At 45.1% G+C, this 20,773-nt stretch overlaps 1 protein-coding gene and 1 non-coding gene across 2 annotated transcripts; both read right to left on the reverse strand.

Moving 5' to 3' along the window:
• Positions 1–4,813: 4,813 nt before the first annotated feature.
• LOC127312318 (auxin-responsive protein SAUR24-like) lies at positions 4,814–5,383 on the reverse strand. The gene has a single exon (XM_051342853.2). It carries the CDS (start codon positions 5,288–5,290, stop codon positions 4,985–4,987), a length of 306 nt encoding a protein of 101 aa, XP_051198813.1. The 5' UTR covers positions 5,291–5,383; the 3' UTR covers positions 4,814–4,984.
• Positions 5,384–7,677: 2,294 nt separating this feature from the next.
• TRNAG-UCC (transfer RNA glycine (anticodon UCC)) lies at positions 7,678–7,749 on the reverse strand. The gene has a single exon. It is a non-coding gene; the product is annotated as a tRNA-Gly (tRNA).
• Positions 7,750–20,773: the final 13,024 nt, after the last annotated feature.

Consider the following 20,773-nt stretch of genomic DNA (forward strand, 5'->3'; position numbering starts at 1 on the left):
TTTCACAAGACCCCATCTAAAGTAAAAATTAGTCCATGGAATTGCGTCGTGATTTGTGCTAACCTTGAATTGCAACATAGGTTGCAACTGATATTTTTATGATTTGCTACTTAATGTCAAGAGCGGAGCCATCTCCCTCTCATCCCTCATGCATCGCCCCTGTGTGGCCACCGAGAGGGAACCCTAATCTTGTTTGTCGCCAACACCCCATCCCTCCTCCTCGCTGCCGCCACAAGGCACGACCAGGCGAAGCCTGGCCGGCGGAGGATCCTTTTCATCCTCTCGTCCATGGTCTCAGCGTGGTCCAACTTGGGCTTGGGCTCTAGCGGCGACGCGGCAGACGGTGGAGGTGGCGTGATGAACCTGCAGGCAGATCGCCATGGCAACATGATACAGTGGTCGGGCGGTGCTCAACGGCTAGTGGTGGGGGCGACCACGCGCGTGTAGATCTAGCGCACTAGGCGACGCAGTCACGCTTGGTGGTGGTCGGTGGGTCCCCTATCCCTCGTCCGTTCCTGTGGCGTCTTGCCTCTATGTGGTGGTGGCCGGAGAGGTCTCGTCGACAGGAAAGTGGACATGGTGTGGCCTCCTCCTTCCGCTGGAGGTGCTCGTCTTGGTCGCTCCTGATGCACAAGCTGCTGGACGGATACATGGTGTGGCACATCCGGGTGAAAATCCTATGTTTCGACCTTTGGCCGGAGGCGGTGATGGCGACATATTTTGCGTTCTTGAAGGCATCATTGAGCCGAAGCTCGCAGCTCCTTCTGTTACCCTCCAGTGAAAACCACATATTCATGGATCTAATGATGGCGATGCTGCTATGTCGTGCCCCCTTGGGGATATCAATCTGGAGGCGTGCATCACAGAGAGCGACCAATGGATGGTTTCATGAAGAAGCCGAGTTGTTTCTAGTGCATCGACTACGACGAGTCTCGGTGGCGTGTGATAACCCCCAAGTGGAAGGGATCACCGTAGTACAATTTGATAAGTATTTGAGTGTCGAACCCACAAGAAGCTGAAGGTAAACTATATATTCTGTAAATACCTATAACCTACTTATATGGCCTTCTATGCAAAGCTAGGAACTATAGTGTGTGTGGTTGTTTTTTTGTACTAACTAGAAAAGAATAAAGTTTTTGGATGCAAATACTATAGGTAAACTAGTGCAAGTAAAATGGAGCTAGTGAAGTGGAGGTGGATAACCCGAGGGAGCAAGTGCTTAAGCAAATTGCTACTCCCTCCGATCCGAAAAAAGTGTCCGATGGTTAGTGTAATTACGTTTTACAATTAAACCCTTATATAATCAGAAAAAGACCCTGTGGATTGTCTGGTCACGGAAGATGCCAGAAACCCGTCGATATGCGCTCAGATCGGGAGGAGACTGGGTTAGGGACTCAGGGTGGCTCTCCATCGCCGGCCAGGCACCTGGGCTGCCACCAGTATCCGGCAACAGGTTGAAGGACGGCGTGGATCATGGAGCGTGGGGATAATCGAAGGACGGAGACGCGGCCATGCAAGCTCGATGGAGTGCCACGCGGGATGCATGCGCAGGTCGGCGAGCAAGCCCAGCGCCGACGCGGTTCAGGTGGGGCGCCTCCACCGGCGTGGTTCATGTGGGACGCCGCCGCCGGCGCTATTGTGAGGGTTTGGTTGGGTGGAGGAGAAAGGAGCACGATGGAGTGGTATGCTTGCGTTCCGGGAAGTTTGACCAAGAGGATAGGGTGGAGTGCGGGTTAAGATACAAACAAATGCAAGGATGCTTCTGCAAAATGTCCCTTCCGACTCTTTTTTAGGACCGGAGGGAGTATTTCATTTGGTTGGTTGTCACAATCAGTGAAGCATAGAGATAGTCTTTTTTATTGTTTCTTCTAAGGAGGAGCCATGAATAGGTGCAACCATATACATGAGCAAATGCACCCCGTAGTGATTGATCCCAAGGCCAGCCACCACATTTAGATCTAAGGTCCACATGACAATACCCCCGTTGATTAACCATGAATTAATACAACATGTATCTCTAAGACTTTGGATTCGGTTTATGTCAAACTCTGGCTATCCCTCATCCTATCAACATGCAAATGTGACAACCTTGTGAATCCGTAACATATGTGTTCACTCATATGTTAGTACAACAAGATCATCAGAGAAGATAACATATACTTGTATGCAACCAACGACAAACTATATCATAATTTCCATAAACAAGTCACTACTCAAACATCAACATAGATATACAATAGGTCATGGGAAAACAATATATTGCATCATAAATCATGTTTGCCAAGAGATTACAGTGGGAGATGATGGTATGTTGTTGTAGATGGTGATGGAGATGTGCCTCCCCATGGGGGAGAGGCGACGCCGACATGGAGGAGGCAGCGGTGCCTTGACGCCCCTCCTAGGGCGGTGGCTTCCCTAGGGGCGGAGGCACCTTGCCCCTTCTTCTTCTTTGGCCATGGTGTTGATCTTTAGGATAATATTCCCCTCCTTGGCGGTTTCCGAGGAGGAAGAATTTCATGGCTATGGGGGACTTCTTGCAAAAATAGGGTTTCCCCTCAATATATAGATGTGGAGATGCAACATAGGCCATGGGATTGATGCCCCTTTGATCCAAGAGTTCTTGGATACCTCTGGAACCTTCCTAGGACCCCCCATCTGTCCTTTATGAGTTCATAAAGTTGTGGCTTGGCCAATGCCATCAAGTATGGCAATAGTTTGTATCAATCACTTCACCAACTTTTGGAATCCCGAAATTGCATCTAGACACCGCAATAATTGGGCTTCAAATGAGCTTATGTTGTCCGTTTGGGACGATTTTTTTTATCTAGAAGCATGCTCAGAAAATTTCCTACAACTTTGTGTTACCAACTTTTTCATTGGACGTTGTCTTCGGAGATTTACGTGTCATATTTTGAAAAGTGTTCTGCAGGGGTAGATTTGAGGAAACTCGAGATTTCACCATAATAACCGGGATCCTTCCATATTTTCCTTATTTATACACAAAATAGTATAAAACAAGAATTGTGCACTTTTACAACTATTAATAGGTTAGTAGAAATAAATATAATAAAGTTGCATAATAATAATGATCTTGACACAATAAACTACAAAGTTCATGTATGCATTTTACATGCATCAGCGTCGCGCAACAGGGTTTCAACGGAGACATGTTGGACATGTGTAGGGTGGTGGCGTTGTCTAGCATCGTGGTGGCTTCAACATAAGGTCTAAAAATGTTTATGTGGAGATTTCTTTCCTAAAGATGGGTTTGCGGTAGAATATATATATATATATATATATATATATATATATATATATATATATATCTTGTACTATCATGGTTAGTTTAAGTTTTTGTTGGTGCACCTAGTTAAACCTAACTTATTTAGGTTTTGCACTTGTAGAATAAATATTAGTTTAATTCTTCATTCTTACCAGACAAATTCGTAATTATTTTTAAAACACTTATTTACCCCCACCTCCTCTAGGCGACATCTTGTCATTTCAACATGCAAGGCAATAAAGTATGCATGCTCACAAATAAGAAATATGGTATCCTCAATATTATGGGTTATTAGACATTGTTTTTGTGAGGTGTGTAGATATTAAGGTTTCCACTTAATATTAAATCCTCACCCTCGCATGTGGAGTTATATGGTGGAAAAGCTTCAAAATGGCATTGATGGCATCATAATGATGCAAACTATTATGTGACATGTTAAGATGCCACCGGGCATGTAGTATGTCAAAAGGTTATTCCCGTACTTAAGGTTGTAGAAACATTTTAAATCTCACTCACTACGTTATGAGATGTGGTCGTCCATGTGAGTAACAAGTTAAATGGTGTTGCCAAGATCATTGACACTATGTTTCATGTTGTGAAAGATAGAATTCAGATCAAGTTTTTAACGTTAAGCACATACATACAATTTGTATGTTCTACAGATCAGTTTCCCGGAGGCTTATCACTCATTTCATGATTATGCTGCAGGCGTGGGTTGATGGGAGGCCTTTTGATCCTGGATATAAGGACCGCCAAATAAACCAACTCTGATGAAGTCTTATGTTTTCCATTTCGATATAATGATGTATTGTGTATAAAGAGGTTCAATGACATTTCATTGGCCATTGCAACACTTTATTTTGGTATATTATTTTTATTAAGAGTGATATCTATGATGTTTGTTAACCTTTCAATCAAGGAAGGAGAATGTTGGAGTTTGATATGTCACTTGTAACAAACTAAAAGAAAATGGAGAATCCCACGTACTCGCCCTAATTGGAGGCAACAAATATTAACAACTTGGTCCCCGTCCCATCTCCTTAGCGCCTAATAAGTATAAAAGGGAAATGACTCCTCTGGTGTAAACTAACAATCTACATAAAAAGTCATGTCCAGAACCTAGATACAATTGAGGTGCTAAGAGAGGCTAAGACATACCAGGAGGGTAGTGTCGTCGGCACTGCTGCACATCTTCTTCGACCACATCATGGGTTACACCATGCCTGCATTAAGCAGACATGTAAAATTCTTCATGTACCCGTAAGTTACTCTAATCACCATATATTGATGATGATTAGGTGCACGTGATCAGCACATGTGTTAATGTTATTCTTAATGAGCAATTATTTCTAACCCCAGCTTGAAACAAAAATAAATTCCTTTTTTTACTAGTTCATACCGAACTCAGTGTTCCAGTTTTAGACAAAATTTCGGTTGATCCCCATGAAATTCAAATATCATTTTAAATCCATCTATCCTATATTTGGACTTAAATACGGATCAGATCCATCGGATCGAAACATGGCCCGTCGTAATAAAAAAGCATTCTACTAGCTGCTCCAGAATGCCTGAATTTAGAACATTGGCGCATGCATGCAGACTTGCCACGACGGTAAAAGACAGCTATGTACATAGTGCCACTGCCACGAAAAAAAGGAAAATGAACAAGATCTCCTCGTCGACGGCGAGGAAGAAACGCAATCAATGCCGCCACGACGACGGTGACGACGAGCCCAGGCTGCCGACGAGCTCGACGAAGTCGCTCTCGGAGCACGGTATGGTGATTCCGGAGCCGCCGTGGTGGTCGAAGCCGAACTCCTCCTCCACGCTCTCCAGCAGCGCCACGAACGCCGGGTGCCTGAGGTACGCCGTGGGCACCACGAAGCGCGCCCTGGACTCGCCAACGTACACCGCGAAGTGGCCCCTCGGCACGGCGGCGCCGCCCCTCCCGCCTCCGCCCTTGGCCAGGTGGAGCCTCGACATCAGCTGCTGCAGCTTCCCGCCCATGGCAATGACATTCACCTCGCTCGAAAATGGTGCTAGCAGCTTAGCTACTTGTACTAGAGGAAGTGTACTTTGCAGTATTTGCTTCAGCCGTCAAACTAGGTAGCTAGTGTCAGTGTGAGTGTGGGTGAGTGGTGGCTAGCTTTGTGTTGCAGTTTGCAGCAGCTCAACAATGCTGTTGCTATATATAGTAGTGGAGAACTAGTATATTTTTCTGCGTGCTGTCAGTTGTTAAACCTCCTGAAGTGGAATTAATTTGTTCTGTTTCGTGTGTGTTGATGACCAAGGAACACTGGCACATGAGTGTTCTCAGGCCTGTAGCTTTCTCGTTAGGATGAGTCCACTTGAGATGACATATGCGGCTAATATGGACACTCGAATGGTCTCAAGTTGGGCTCTCATATCGTTTCTTGTTGAGTAGTTATGTGTGCTTTTGAAGTGACAAACTGAATATCTGAGCTTGTGGGTTGGTCTCGATTATTAATCACAGGGCAAAAACCAATTAACACAGACATAACAGTAAAGTAATTCGGTATACTCATGACAACCTGCGGATTGAAACAAACTGGCAAAATTTGTTAGTGGGATTAATTTCTTTACCGGAAAAAAAACATCGTCAAGGACTTGCTGAAAGTTTCTGATGATGAACACAAGATGCGGCCACGCTCGATGCGAAGGGTATAGTCATGGCGGACATGGATAACCCGCTTCAGAATTAAGAACCTGTGGCTGTCGTGTGTTCGCGTCACAGCGATCCAACGCCTGCTCCCTCGCGATCGATTCGTTCTCAAAGCCAAGTTGCACGCTCTGCAGCGGCGGCGACAACTGGACAATACAAATGGGTGCGACCCCACAGCCCACAAGCGGCATCCATGGCGAATTCAGCTCGTGTACAATTGTCCAGGGACGGAGGCACCGCCGCATGGGCGTCGATCCATCCTCATGTGCTTGACCGCTCGTGGATTTGAACTCAATCATTCGGCAACAGCAATGGCGGATTAGCAGAGTTTACACCCCGGATAAACTGGATAAGAGGCTGAGATCAAGGATAGGTGAGTGGATAGAGACCTAGAGAGGGGTTCAGACAGCGATGGAAGCTGCCCCAGTGGACACCTCCGGCGTCAAGAATTTGATCGGCAGCGGCCCACGGCATCGTCCATGGCGCCCACAGCATCGTCCAGGGCCACCCGCTTCTGCGGCCAGGAATCGCGCAGCGCGCTGCGCGCGCCTCGCGTGGGCGACGGCTCGTCCCGGCTGAGGCGCGGCGAGCCATGCCGGGAGCGAGATCACGCTGCACGAACATGCGGGTTGCCGGCGAGATCAGGCACATGATCCGGCACGCTTTTCTGGCAGATTGTTCGTCTCAGGAGTTTTGAGGTGGATGGATAGATATTTTTGGTCACCGAGTTGCACGGATTACAGTGCATTTTGTCCTTCTGGTTCGAAGAAGCAAAAAAAAAAGCCAACCACGGCGATCAAATTGAAGGAAAAAAAAGCAAACATAGCCAAAACGACGATCAAACTGAAGGAAAAAATGAGAGGAACAAAAGAACTGGACAGTGAGCTCGATTGCTATGCATGTGGTACAGTAAACCAAGAGCTTACAGTGCATTTAGTCCGTCTTGTTCGAATAAGCAAAAAAAAGCCAACCACGGCGATCAAATTGAAGGAAAAAAAAGCAAACATAGCCAAAACGACGATCAAACTGAAGGAAAAAATGAGAGGAACAAAAGAACTGGACAGTGAGCTCGATTGCTATGCATGTGGTACAGTAAAACAAGAGATTACAGTGCATTTTGTCCTTCTGGTTCGAAGAAGCAAAAAAAAGCCAACCACGGCGATCAAATTGAAGGAAAAAAAAGCAAACATAGCCAAAACGACGATCAAACTGAAGGAAAAAATGAGAGGAACAAAAGAACTGGACAATGAGCTCGATTGCTATGCATGTGGTACAGTAAAACAAGAGAAAGTGATATAAACATGTGGTACAGTAAAACAAGAGAAAGAGATTACAGTGCATTTTGTCCTTCTGGTTCGAAGAAGCAAAAAAAAGCCAACCACGGCGATCAAATTGAAGGAAAAAAAAGCAAACATAGCCAAAACGACGATCAAACTGAAGGAAAAAATGAGAGGAACAAAAGAACTGGACAGTGAGCTCGATTGCTATGCATGTGGTACAGTAAAACAAGAGATTACAGTGCATTTTGTCCTTCTGGTTCGAAGAAGCAAAAAAAAGCCAACCACGGCGATCAAATTGAAGGAAAAAAAAAGCAAACATAGCCAGAACGACGATCAAACTGAAGGAAAAAATGAGAGGAACAAAAGAACTGGACAGTGAGCTCGATTGCTATGCATGTGGTATAGTAAAACAAGAGAAAGTGATATAAACATGCGTCTGCCGGGAGTCGAACCCGGGTCTATTGCTTGGAAGGCAATTATCCTAACCGTTGGACTACAGACGCTGTGTTGATTGTAGGATAAAAAAATAGTAAGTATACTAATTACACTGACTAAGTTAGACTATTCACACTGAACTCAAAGCTGATTATCAGAGTTGAGAATTTCCACGAAACTATAATAATTTCGTAATAGGAGGATCAATTTTAAAGTACTAAATTGCAACCAGTAGTGAACACATTTCTTAGAGTGAGCGCCACGACCAGTTATTACTCTGATGCAAGAATCGGCCATGCACCTCCTTTTAAAATGCCATTTCACTATTTGCATTTGGTTATCTCTAAAGGCACGGCTTGGTCGCATTGATATTCAACCACAAGATTGGGTCACTTTTCAAAGTGTGAAAGGTTGGTGGAGAGGGGCTATTCACAAGTGGAGACAATCAAGGAAGGCCCTAGCTTCCATCGCAATGCTTGTCTCATGGAAAGTTTCAAAGGAAAAAAAAAACTGGGTGTTTATGAACAAGTCAAAGATCAAAGATGAGGCGAAGATGTGGAGTTTAGTCGGGGCTAAGGCAATTACTAACATTATGCCACGAGATCAGGTTAATTTGTATTTTGTCCTTGACTGTTTTGTCGAGACTTGGTTTGTAAGACCTCTTGAAACTTCACCTTAATCAATAAAAATGATGAGTTTTTTTCCTTGTTTCAGAAAATTACTCTTACTCTCATGGGCGACCTGAAGGGCGTGAGACAACAAAACTTTAACAACTTGGCAGCAAGCAAAGAAGATATACTAGATTGTGTATCTTTAAACTAACCACTATGTGCAGGAAAAGTGGTTTAGAGATTCCTATGATGCGGCTCGATACAGCCCTCCCGTAACTCCCCAGCCCTAAACGCCGCCGCCGCCGCCTTTAGCGCCGTCGGGGCAAAGACCCTCGGGGCGTGGCGGCGGCGGGGGCCCTTCCTCGTCGACGCCTGGTGGACGGCGGCCGGATCCCCTTCCTCGACGCATGGCGGGCGCGCGGAGGGGTTGGGCGGCGGCGGCCTGCGCTGCGCCCCCTTCTCCCGTTGGCTCTCCCTCGGCCGGCGCGGTTGGGATGGGCGGCGGCGGCCAGCGCTGCGGCCTCTCTCCTCCCGTCGGCTCTCCGCAGCACTCCGACAGGGGCTGGTGGTGGGCGGCGGCCAGGCTCATGGCCTGCGCCAATTTCCCCCCGCTTCTCGCCGGTGAGTGAAGGCGATCTCGGGCTTCACCCGCGACACGAGGTCGCCCGGGGCAGCAGCCTTGGGTAAGATGGTGGAGGTGGCCCTCTTCTTCGCCGGAGAGGGTTGGCCTGCGGTTGGTGGTGGTGGATCTATCGATCTATCACCGCGTTCCGGCGGCGAGATGATAATGCTTGGAAGCCGGCGACGGAGTCGCCGGTGGAGGGTTGGAGTGGCCAGCCCGGGATGGTCGCCGACGTGGGGGTCCGACCTGAATAAAGGCGGTGGTCCTAGGGTCTCTCTTGCGTGAAGAGGAAGACCTACCGGAGGCCTGGACTCGTGATCTAGCCGGAGTGTTGAGTTCCGGAAGGCTCCGCCGGCGAATGTAACAGTGTTTTTTGCCTGGAGTTTGCTGGATCGGTGGTATTCGGTCGTGCACACCCATGCTTTTGTTCCGACCGATTGGTTCTGGAGGGAGCGGCGCGAAGCTCTTTTTCTGTGTTGCCATCAAGTGACTATGGATCCATGTCGAAAGAAGAGAAGTTCATGAAGGCCGGAGGGGAGGACTAGCTAAGGGAGGTTCAAGTCTCCGCGTTGTTGAGGGACTTGCTTGGTGTTCCGGGCTTCACAGCAGCGGTATGTAAGTGGAGGCGACAACACAGGTGAATTTCAGAGTCCTACCTTTCAGGGTGAAAATCCAAGGTCTGGCCTTAACTGGTTGTGCCTGGAAATGACCTTGTTGGAGGCATTGTTTTGAGAGCGGGGACTATCTTCAGGGTGAAAACCTAAGATCGTTGATCGGGCGACGATGGTGTTCGCGCACTGTTCCCTTCTTGGAGGCGTCGTTTTTGGAGATTCTGTATTTCAGGTGTTGTCTTGGCGGTGGATGTATTGCTGTTGTTAGGCTCGAGATACTGTAGCGGGACTTTTGTTTCTTAGTTTTCTTTTCTTCTTTTTGGCTGTGTGCATCCGTAGTGCCATTAGGGTGGTGCGTTGTTGCAGAGGCTGGGTGTATTTGGTATCGTTTTGATATTAATATATTCCCTTTATCGAAAAAAAGTAGAGCATGATCTTTGTTGTTTGATAAAAGAAGCGACACGAAAATTGGTTTGGTTCAACTGCAAGGATATAGAAAATGGGGTCCACATTTATTGTCACAAGCGGCTCAATACATAGCAGCGGAATCGGTCAATTTGTTCTTTTACTTGAATCGCATCACCATAGGGCATGCTCTTAGGGAAAACCTCTTTTGTTGCCTAGGCTACATGTAGCCCGGTTTCCTTCTTTCTCAATTTTTTTAAACTTTTGATTTTGTAGTTCTAGAAAATTTTGAAAAAAATACATAGAGATATAGAGAATGTTGGAATCTATCATTGTGTAAATTTTTGGATTGAAATAGGGTGTATTTTCCCTCAGTAAAAATGCTCACAAAATGACAAAATCTAGATTATAGTGTACAGTTTATTACTATTCACCAATGATAAAATCAAGATTTGTTAATTTTGTTGAGTTCAAAATATAACATATTTCATTCTGAAAATTTGCACATTCGTAGATTACAATATTATCTATATCATGGACATTTTTTCAAAAAAAATTGACATGTCCAAAATAAAATTTTCATAGATTCAAAAAAAAGCCTACGTGTAGCTCGGTCTACGTATCGCCTCTCCCATGGTCTTAGAGCATAATCCATAGGAGTGTACTTAACACGAAGCTAATAACCTGGACCTCTGGAGTACACACGAGCGTCGGTCACCGTGCTGCACGGGACATGCCATGTGTCTCCGAAGGGAAACACAAGTACCCCCATGAACGCATTGCCGCTCATTTCTTCCCGGAGGAGAGGCAGATCACCGTCCAAAACGAGAACCGCAGTGGCAATCGACCACTGTGCAGATGCCTACTTGTCCCTTCAATACCAAGTTGAGAAACGGCAATCGCTGTCTATTCATGCACGGAGGCGGGAGGGTTCGGTGTATGATCCAGTTCACATGAGCCATTACTCGTGTGTCAAGTCTGAATCTGCCGGCCGCTAGATTAGATCGGCACACCGTTGTGGTACACAAGAACGTTACAAATTGAGTGCTCTGCGTGCCATTCGGACAGCACCACGGCAAAGCCTGTCTGCTCCTTACACTCGTTCTCGGTTTAAATTTTTAAAAATATTCAGGCTTAATCATTCAACCAAGTTGCACATTTTTCAGCCTATGCTGTGCAAATTTGGGTATCTGGAGACGTATAGTTTTATGTTGATGCCGACCCAGCCAGTTAGGCATGGAAATTGGTTTAGTTCTTTTTACTTTTCTCGATCTGAGAGTGAATTTTCAACGTCTGAAGAACAACATCGCCCGGAATTTAGTAACTTGAAATGGAAATATAGTCATCACAGCCGGTCACACCGCTCTGGTTACATCGGTTATTATACCCCCAAACCATCTATCACTTGATGCCGACCCGGCCGGTTAGGCATGGAAATTGGTTTAGTTCTATTCTTTTTCTTGGCTAAGAGTGATTTTTCAACGTCTTAAAAGCAAGGTCGCCCGGAAATTAGTAACTTCGGATGGAAATATAGTCACCACAGCCGGTCACACCGCTCTAGTTACATCGGTGATTATACCCCCAAGCCATCTATCACTTGACACTCGTTATTGTACCTCCGGGCACCATTGCTTATATCAACAAGTTATAGAGGGCCTTTGTTTTTGTCAGTTAAGGACAAAACCACCAGCGTACAATGCAAAGTAAATCGGGAAACGGTGTGTCGTCCCAAGGTGCTCGGAGGCCTTGGTGTCCTCCACAATGATAAGTTTGCAAGGGCACTAAGATTGAGTTGGCCATGGCTAGAGTCAAATCATAACAATAAAATTTCGATGGCTTCCGAAAATCCTTGCACCCCCGAGGACATGAGCTTATTCTATACCACCACCTGACGAGGGAACACCTTGGCAATGCCTACGTATTGTAGACTTGGGTTTCGGGAGAGAGCGACGATGGAGATTCCGGGAGCGAGATTAGGCACACGACGTACCCAGCTTCGGATCCCCTCGGTGGAGGATCCCTACGTGCTGCTAGCAATCCAGTATATGATCATAGATGTGTTTACAGGGTGCCGCCCTAGGCGGAGCTATGCTGTCTATATTCTGTCTATCTGTTGTCCTCTCTATTTCGGGTGCCCTGGCTAGCTTCATATATGCAACCAATCTAGGGTTTTACAAGAGTCCTAGTCGACTACTTCTTCGGGTTGCCTTGTTGGGCCTTCTCCATATTGAGTCTTCACCATATTGGGCCGAGCCAGGTATACTAATAATGGATACCCGAAGGGTATGCCCATGTCACCACCTCCATCAAGGCCGGCAATGAGCAAACAACTCCCTTTTGGGAGGCTCCTTGGCTACATGGCAAGGCTTAGAAGGACATTTCCCTTCTAATTTTCTTGATATCCAAGAGATCGAAGCCATGGAGTATCAAGAAAACCATGAAGAACAATGCTTGGATTGGCAAGATCAACATGAATGAAGTTATCTCCTTCAACCACGCCGCTCAATACGCCAAGCTTTGGATGCAACTTACTCATGTCCAACTCGAGAGCAAAGTGTAGGACAACATAACTTGGAAGCTATCCTCAAATGGGGAATACATGATGGCAGCGGCCTACAAGGCGTAATTCCTTGGGGTCACATGTACCAACATGAATGAAACAGTGTGGAAGGTTTAGGCACCACCAACTATAAAATTATATGTTTGGTTCGTCGTAAAAAAAACAGGCTTTGGATGGCCGACCGGTTAGAAAAACGTGGATGACCGGATTGTGGAGTTTGCCCCATATGCTAATTGCCGCTACACCATGCTCATTTGGGGTTTCATCAAAGATTGGGTCTGGCTTGATGCTCTTTATATTCAACAATGGCCGACCTTATGAATGGTGGATTAAGATGGCGTATGGATCAACTCTGAATCTTGCTTTGCTTACTTCATGAAAATTTTGGAACTAGCGCAATGCAGGCGTCTTCCATAACAAGCACGCCCCTCCTTTAGCCATCCTCAACAAGATTAAGAGATAAACTAAACTTTGGGTGATGGCAGGTACCAAACCAAACGTTTCAGTGACCTGATGCCGTGAGACAAATTGCCTTGTGATTTTATCTTCTACTTTTTATTTTTTCAAACTCCATCTTAAATAATAGATTGGAGCAAAGTTTTTGCTCCCGTTTAAAAAATAATATGGCGCGACCTAGCTGGCATGTATCTTGGACTGTGCTCGTTACACTGCTTGACAGTTGGAGCCTTACAAGAGAGCATATCACCACTGAAATGAGTAATGAGAGCATCTCCAGTCGCGTCCCCCAAAGCGTCCCCCAAACCGCGCCGGATTGAGCGTTTGGGGGACGTGTTTTGTTCGTGCCGCCTTTGGGGGACGTCGCTCCCCAGCCGCGTCCCCCAAACGCCGCCCCCAAACATTTAAATTACTTTTTTAACACATAAACCATTGTAGCATATGAATAAAAATGTTTGCGAGGATTGTTTTCAAATTAAATTACAATAAACAATAAAACAAGTAATCAAATATAATAAATGAAGGAGATATGCCCAAGAGGCAATAATAAAAGTGGTTATTATATATCTTTATGTTTATGATAAATGTTTATATACCATGCTATAATTGTATTAACCAAAACATTGATACATGTGTGATATGTAAACAACAAAGAGTCCCTAGTATGCCTCTTAACTAGCTTGTTGATTAATGGATGATTAGTTTCATAATCATGAACATTGGATGTTATTAATAACAGGGTTATATCATTGTATGAATGATGTAATGGACACACCCAATTAAGCGTAGCATAAGATCACGTCATTAAGTTATTTGCTATAAGCTTTCGATACATAGTTACCTAATCCTTATGACCATGAGATCATATAAATCACTTATACCGGAAAGGTACTTTGATTACATCAAACGCCACTGCGTAAATGGGTGGTTATAAAGGTGGGATTAAGTATCCGGAAAGTATGAGTTGAGGCATATGGATCAACAGTGGGATTTGTCCATCCCGATGACGGATAGATATACTCTGGGCCCTCTCGGTGGAATGTCGTCTAATGTCTTGCAAGCATATGAATAAGTTCATAAGAGACCACATACCACGGTACGAGTAAAGAGTACTTGTCAGGAGACGAGGTTGAACAAGGTATAGAGTGATACCGATGATCAAACCTCGGACAAGTAAAATATCACGTGACAAAGGGAATTGGTATCGTATGTGAATGGTTCATTCGATCACTAAAAGTCATCGTTGAATATGTGGGAGCCATTATGGATCTTCAGATCCCGCTATTGGTTATTGGGCGGAGAGAGTACTCAACCATGTCCACATAGTTCACGAACCGTAGGGTGACACACTTAAGGTTTGATGTTGAAATGGTAGAACTTGAATATGGAATGGAGTTTGAAGATTTGTTCGAAGTCCCGGATGGGATCCCGGACATCACGAGGAGTTCCGGAATGGTCCGGAGAAAAAGATTCATATATAGGAAGTCATTTTATAAGATTTAAAATGATCCGGAAGGTTCTACGGAAGGTTCTAGAAGGTTCTAGAAAGTCCGGAAGAAATCACTAAGGAAGGCGGAGTCCCGGGGGGACTCCACCTCCCATGGCCGGCCAACCCTAGGAGGGGGGAGTCCACCTTGGGCTCCACCAAGGTGGTCGGCCAACCCCCCACATGGAAGGGGGGAATCCCACCCCAAGTGGGATTCCCACCTTGGGTAGGTTTCCCTATCACATGGAAGGTTTTGGGTTCGGGTCTTATTCGAAGACTTGTAGTCCAACACTTGGGGCTTCCACCTATATAATGAGGGGCCAAGGGGAGGGGGCCGGCCACCCCAAGACCACAGCCTGGCCGCACCCCCTTAGTGGCCGGCCACCCCCTCCCAAACCCTAGCCGCCCCCTCTCTCCTCCAACGCTCCCGCACGCTTAGTGATGACCCACAAGTATAGGGGGTGTATCGTAGTATCTTCGATAAGTAAGAATGTCGATCCCAACGAGGAGCAGAAGGTGTTGACAAGCAGTTTCGATGAAGGATTCACTGTAAATGCTCACAGACAAGTATTCAGGGGGTTTTGATGTAGCAGATGAATAAAGTACGAGTAAGTAACGTGCGAGAGTAACAATTGCAGCGAGTGGCCCAATCCTTTTTAGCACAAAGGACAAGCCGGTTTGTTTACTTATAATGACCAAACGTTCTCGAGGACACACAGGATTTTAGTCTAGTGCTTTCGCTACATACGGCTAATTAATCTTCATTGTTTTGATAAGTGTTGTGTGGGTGAACCTGTGCTAATGTACCGCCCCTCCTAGGACTAATACATACTTGTTATTATACCCCTTGCAAGCATCCGCAACTACAAGAAAGTAATTAAGATAAATCTAACCACAGCCTTAAACTCTGAGATCCTGCTATCCCTCCTGCATCGATATACCAACGGGGGCTTAGGTTTCTGTCACTCCGGCAACCCCGCAATTGGCAAACGAGTACAAGATGCATTCCCCTAGGCCCATAAAGGTGAAGTGTCGTGTAGTCGACGTTCACACGACACCACTAGAAGAATAACACCACAACTTAAATATCATAACATTGAATATTACTCAACCATACTTCACTACTAATATTTAGACTTCACCCATGTCCTCAAGAACTAAACGAACTACTCACGAGACATCATATGGAACATGATCAGAGGTGATATGATGATGAATAACAATCTGAACATAAACCTTGGTTCAACGGTTTCACTCAATAGCATCAATAACAAGTAGAAATCAACACCGGGAGAGTTTCCCCTATCAAACAATCAAGATCAAACCCAAATTGCTACAGCGGTGACGATGTGCAGCGGTGGAGACGGCGGTGATGATGATGAAGATGATGATGATGGTGATGGAGATGATGTCCAACTTGATGGCGGTGACGATGGCGTCGATTTCCCCCTCCGGGAGGGAATTTCCCCGGCGGATCTCAGCCCGCCGGAGAGCTCTTTTCTCTCTGGTGTTCTCCGCCCCGCAGAGGCGGCTGTAACTCTTCGCGAGGTACCCTCTGGAGCTTAGGTCTTCGGGACGAAGGAGTTCGCGAAGAAAAGGAGGCGAGAGGGGCTGTGGGCCCCCCTCCTCACAGGGCGGCGTGGCCAGCCCTTGGGCCGCGCCGGCCTATGGGGTGGGCCCACCTCGGGTCCCCTCAGCTCCCCCTTCTGGCTCACTTCGTCATCTGGAAAAATAGGATTTTTGGTATAATTTCCGTCAACTCTTGATCTTCCGAAATATTGCATTCTGACGGTGCTTTTTCCAGCAGAATCCTGGCTCCGGTGCTCGATCCTCCAATAATCATGAAACATGCAAAATAGATGAAATAACATAAGTATTATGTCCAAGTATGAAATATATCAATGAATAACAGCAAATTATGATATAAAATAGTGATGCAAATTGGACGTATCAACTCCCCCCAAGCTTAGACTTCGCTTGTCCCCAAGCGAAACTGAACTCGGTAAACAGGACCACATGTTTATGGAGTGAAGAGTCGATAAATAAAATACGAACAAGAAGCATCATATTCATTCACACAAGACATTCTAGTAAACAACTTCCTCATATAACTCAACTTGAAACAAGTATAAGGTAATCACAAATAAAGGTGCATAAGAAATCATAGTTGGTAATGGCAAACTTCGTTCTTGGTCAGAGAACAATTAACAGGTTATTCTTATCTATTGAGCAGCGCTCTCATGTTAAAGTTTATATTGCACAACTTGCATACTCAATCATAATGGTCTCCTCATGATCATTGATAACTTGCAAAGCTATATTCATTTAGATAAAACTTGTTCTAAACAAGGAAGAATAAAAGACATGATGAAGCAAATCACAATATAATGGTTTGATCACAACAACTCAAATGCTTGCTTAAGATGGAGGGAAATAGGTTTACTGACTCAACATAAAGTAAAAGACAGGCCCTTCGCAGAGGGAAGCAGGGATCAAATCATGTGCTAGAGCTTTTTCAGTTTTGAAATCATATAAAGAGAATAAAAGTAACATTTTGAGAGGTGTTTGTTGTTGTCAACGACTGGTAGCGGGTACTCTAACCCCCTTGCCAGACAAACCTTCAAAGAGCGGCTCCCATTTTATTTTTATTTTGTGTGGCACTCCTTCCAACCTTTCTTTCACAAACCATGGCTAACCGAATCCTCGGGTGCCTGCCAACAATCTCATACCATGAAGGAGTGCCTTTTTATTTTAGTTTTATTATGATGACACTCCCCCCAACCTTTGCTTACACAAGCCATGGTTAACCGAATCCTTCGGGTGCCGTCCATCAATCACATACCATGGAGGATTGTCTATTTAGATTAATTAATTTGGGACTGGGAATCCCATTGCCAGCTCTTTTTGCAAAATTATTGGATAAGCGGATGAAGCCACTAGTCCATTGGTGAAAGTTGCCCAACAAGATTGAAAGATAAAACACCACATACTTCCTCATGAGCTATAAAACATTGACACAAATAAGAGATAGTAAATTTTGAATTGTTTAAAGGTAGCACACGAAGTATTTACTTGGAATGGCAGAAAATACCATGTAGTAGGTAGTTATGGTGGACACAAATGGCATAGGTTTGGGTTTAGGTTTGGATGCACGAGAAGTATTCCCTCTCAGTACAAGTCTTTGGCTAGCAAGGTTAATTAGCAAGCATAAGAGTCGAGGGAAACAAACAAATATACATGTGATAGAAACAATCATGCATCTTCCTTGTAAGCACAAATAGTTTTAACTTCAGAATAATAAGCTATGAGCTAACAAGAAAGAAAGACAATGAAACAACTACATGTATTTCTCTTTTCTAATTAAACCTCAAAGTGTTGTTGCTATTGACCAATGCTAAGTTTGCCGAAACCAAATAGATTTATTCAATGCTCCCAAAGTGATACCAGTACTAAAATCAAGATCAATCATATAATAGAGATTGCAAACTAAAATAAGATGTGCAATATGTAAATGATAAGACTTCTCATTAATATTCCATAACGATAACTCACACCAAGGGATACATAGACAACCAACTAAAGGAGAGATACTTCCACACTGCAACCCATCTTATATGATAACTTCCCTACTCATGATATGACAGTACTTGAGAGTAAAAAGTAAAAGGCAGTGATGATGTGATACCGCGGCACTCCCCCAAGCTTGGAACAAACCAAGGGGATGCCAATACCGATGACGAATTACTCCTTCGGCGATGGTGGTGATGAATTCCTGACAAGCTTCTCAACAAGCTCCTGAAGCTCATCAATCTTGTACGTGAGGTTTGATACGTCTCCGACGTATCGATAATTTCTTATGTTCCATGCCACATTATTGATGTTATCTACATGTTTTATGCACACTTTATGTCATATTCGTGCATTTTCTGGAACTAACCTATTAACAAGATGCCGAAGTGCCAGTTGCTGTTTTCTGCTGTTTTTGGTTTCAGAAATCCTAGTAAGGAAATATTCTCGGAATTGGACGAAATCAAAGCCCAGGGGCCTATTTTTCCACAGAGCTTCCAGAAGACCGAAGAACACACGAAGTGGGGCCACGAGGTGGCGACACCACGTGGCGGCGCGGCCCAGGGGGGGCCCGCGCCGCCCTATGGTGTGGCCCCCTCGTCTGGCCCCCGACTCTGCCCTTCCGCCTACAAATAGCCTCCGTGACGAAAACCCCGATCACGAGAACCACGATACGGAAAACCTTCCCGGAGACGCCGCCGCCGCCGATCCCATCTCGGGGGATCCAGGAGATCGCCTCCGGCACCCTGCCGGAGAGGGGAATCATCTCCCGGAGGACTCTACGCCGCCATGGTCGCCTCCGGTGTGATGTGTGAGTAGTCTACCCCTGGACTATGGGTCCATAGCAGTAGCTAGATGGTTGTCTTCTCCCCATTGTGCTATCATTGTCGGATCTTGTGAGCTGCCTAACATGATCAAGATCATCTATCTGTAATTCTATATGTTGCGTTTGTTGGGATCCGATGAATAGAGAATACTTGTTATGTTGATTATCAAAGTTATGCTATGTGTTGTTTATGATCTTGCATGCTCTCCGTTACTAGTAGATGCTCGCCAAGTAGATGCTTGTAACTCCAAGAGGGAGTACTTATGCTCGATAGTGGGTTCATGCTGCATTGACACAGGACGATGTGTGAGAAAGTTCTAAGGTTGTGTTGTGCTGTTGCCAGTTGTGATTATACATTGTTGCTATGTCTAAGGATGTAGTTGTTGTTTACATTACGCACCAGACTTAATGCAATTGTCATTTGCTTTGCAACTTAATACTTTGAAGGGGTTCGGATGATAACTGAAGGTGGACTTTTTAGGCATAGATGCAGTTGGATGGCGGTCTATGTACTTTGTCGTAATGCCCAATTAAATCTCACTATACTCATCATGATATGTATGTGCATTGTCATGCTCTCTTTATTTGTCAATTGCCCAACTGTAATTTGTTCACCCAACATGCTGTTCGTCTTATGGGAGAGACACCTCTAGTGAACTGTGGACCCCGGTCCAATTCTCTTTCTTGAAATACAATCTCTTTGCAATACTTGTTCTCTTGTTTTCTGCAAACAATCATCTTCCACACAATACGGTTAACTCTTTGTTCTGACAAGCCGGTGAGATTGACAACCTCCTTTGTTTCGTTGGGGCAAAGTACTTTGGTTGTGTTGTGCAGGTTCCACGTTGGCGCCGGAATCCCTGGTGTTGCGCCGCACTACATCTCGCCGCCATCAACCTTCAACGTGCTTCTTGGCTCCTCCTGGTTCGATAAACCTTGGTTTCTTTCTGAGGAAAAACTTGCTGCTGTGCGCATCATACCTTCCTCTTGGGGTTGCCCAACGAACGTGTGAAATACAAGAGGAAGGTATGATGTGAAATACAAGGGGGAGAATGTTTGAGAGATGGCGTGTATTTCACACGTTCGTTGGGCAACCCCAAGAGGAAGGTATGATGCGCACAGCAGCAAGTTTTCCCTCAGAAAGAAACCAAGGTTTATCGAACCAGGAGGAGCCAAGAAGCACGTTGAAGGTTGATGGCGGCGAGATGTAGTGCGGCGCAACACCAGGGATTCCGCGCCAACGTGGAACCTGCACAACACAACCAAAGTACTTTGCCCCAACGAAACAGTGAGGTTGTCAATCTCACCGGCTTGCTGTAACAAAGAGTTAACCGTATTGTGTGGAAGATGATTGTTTGCAGAAACAAGAGAACAAGTATTGCAGTAGATTGTATTTCAGTAAAGAGAATTGGACCGGGGTCCACAGTTCACTAGAGGTGTCTCTCCCATAAGACGAACAGCATGTTGGGTGAACAAATTACAGTTGGGCAATTGACAAATAAAGAGAGCATGACAATGCACATACATATCATGATGAGTATAGTGAGATTTAATTGGGCATTACGACAAAGTACATAGACCGCCATCCAACTGCATCTATGCCTAAAAAGTCCACCTTCAGGTTATCATCCGAACCCCTTCCAGTATTAAGTTGCAAAGCAACAGACAATTGCATTAAGTATGGTGCGTAATGTAATCAACAACTACATCCTTAGACATAGCATCAATGTTTTATCCCTAGTGGCAACAGCACAACACAACCTTAGAACTTTCTCACATCGTCCTGTGTCAATGCAGGCATGAACCCACTATCGAGCATAAGTACTCCCTCTTGGAGTTACAAGCATCTACTTGGCCAGAGCATCTACTAGTAACGGAGAGCATGCAAGATCATAAACAACACATAGCATAACTTTGATAATCAACATAACAAGTATTCTCTATTCAT

Source organism: Lolium perenne, chromosome 7 (assembly GCF_019359855.2).
Source record: "Lolium perenne isolate Kyuss_39 chromosome 7, Kyuss_2.0, whole genome shotgun sequence".
Classification (NCBI taxonomy): Eukaryota; Viridiplantae; Streptophyta; class Magnoliopsida; order Poales; family Poaceae; genus Lolium; species Lolium perenne.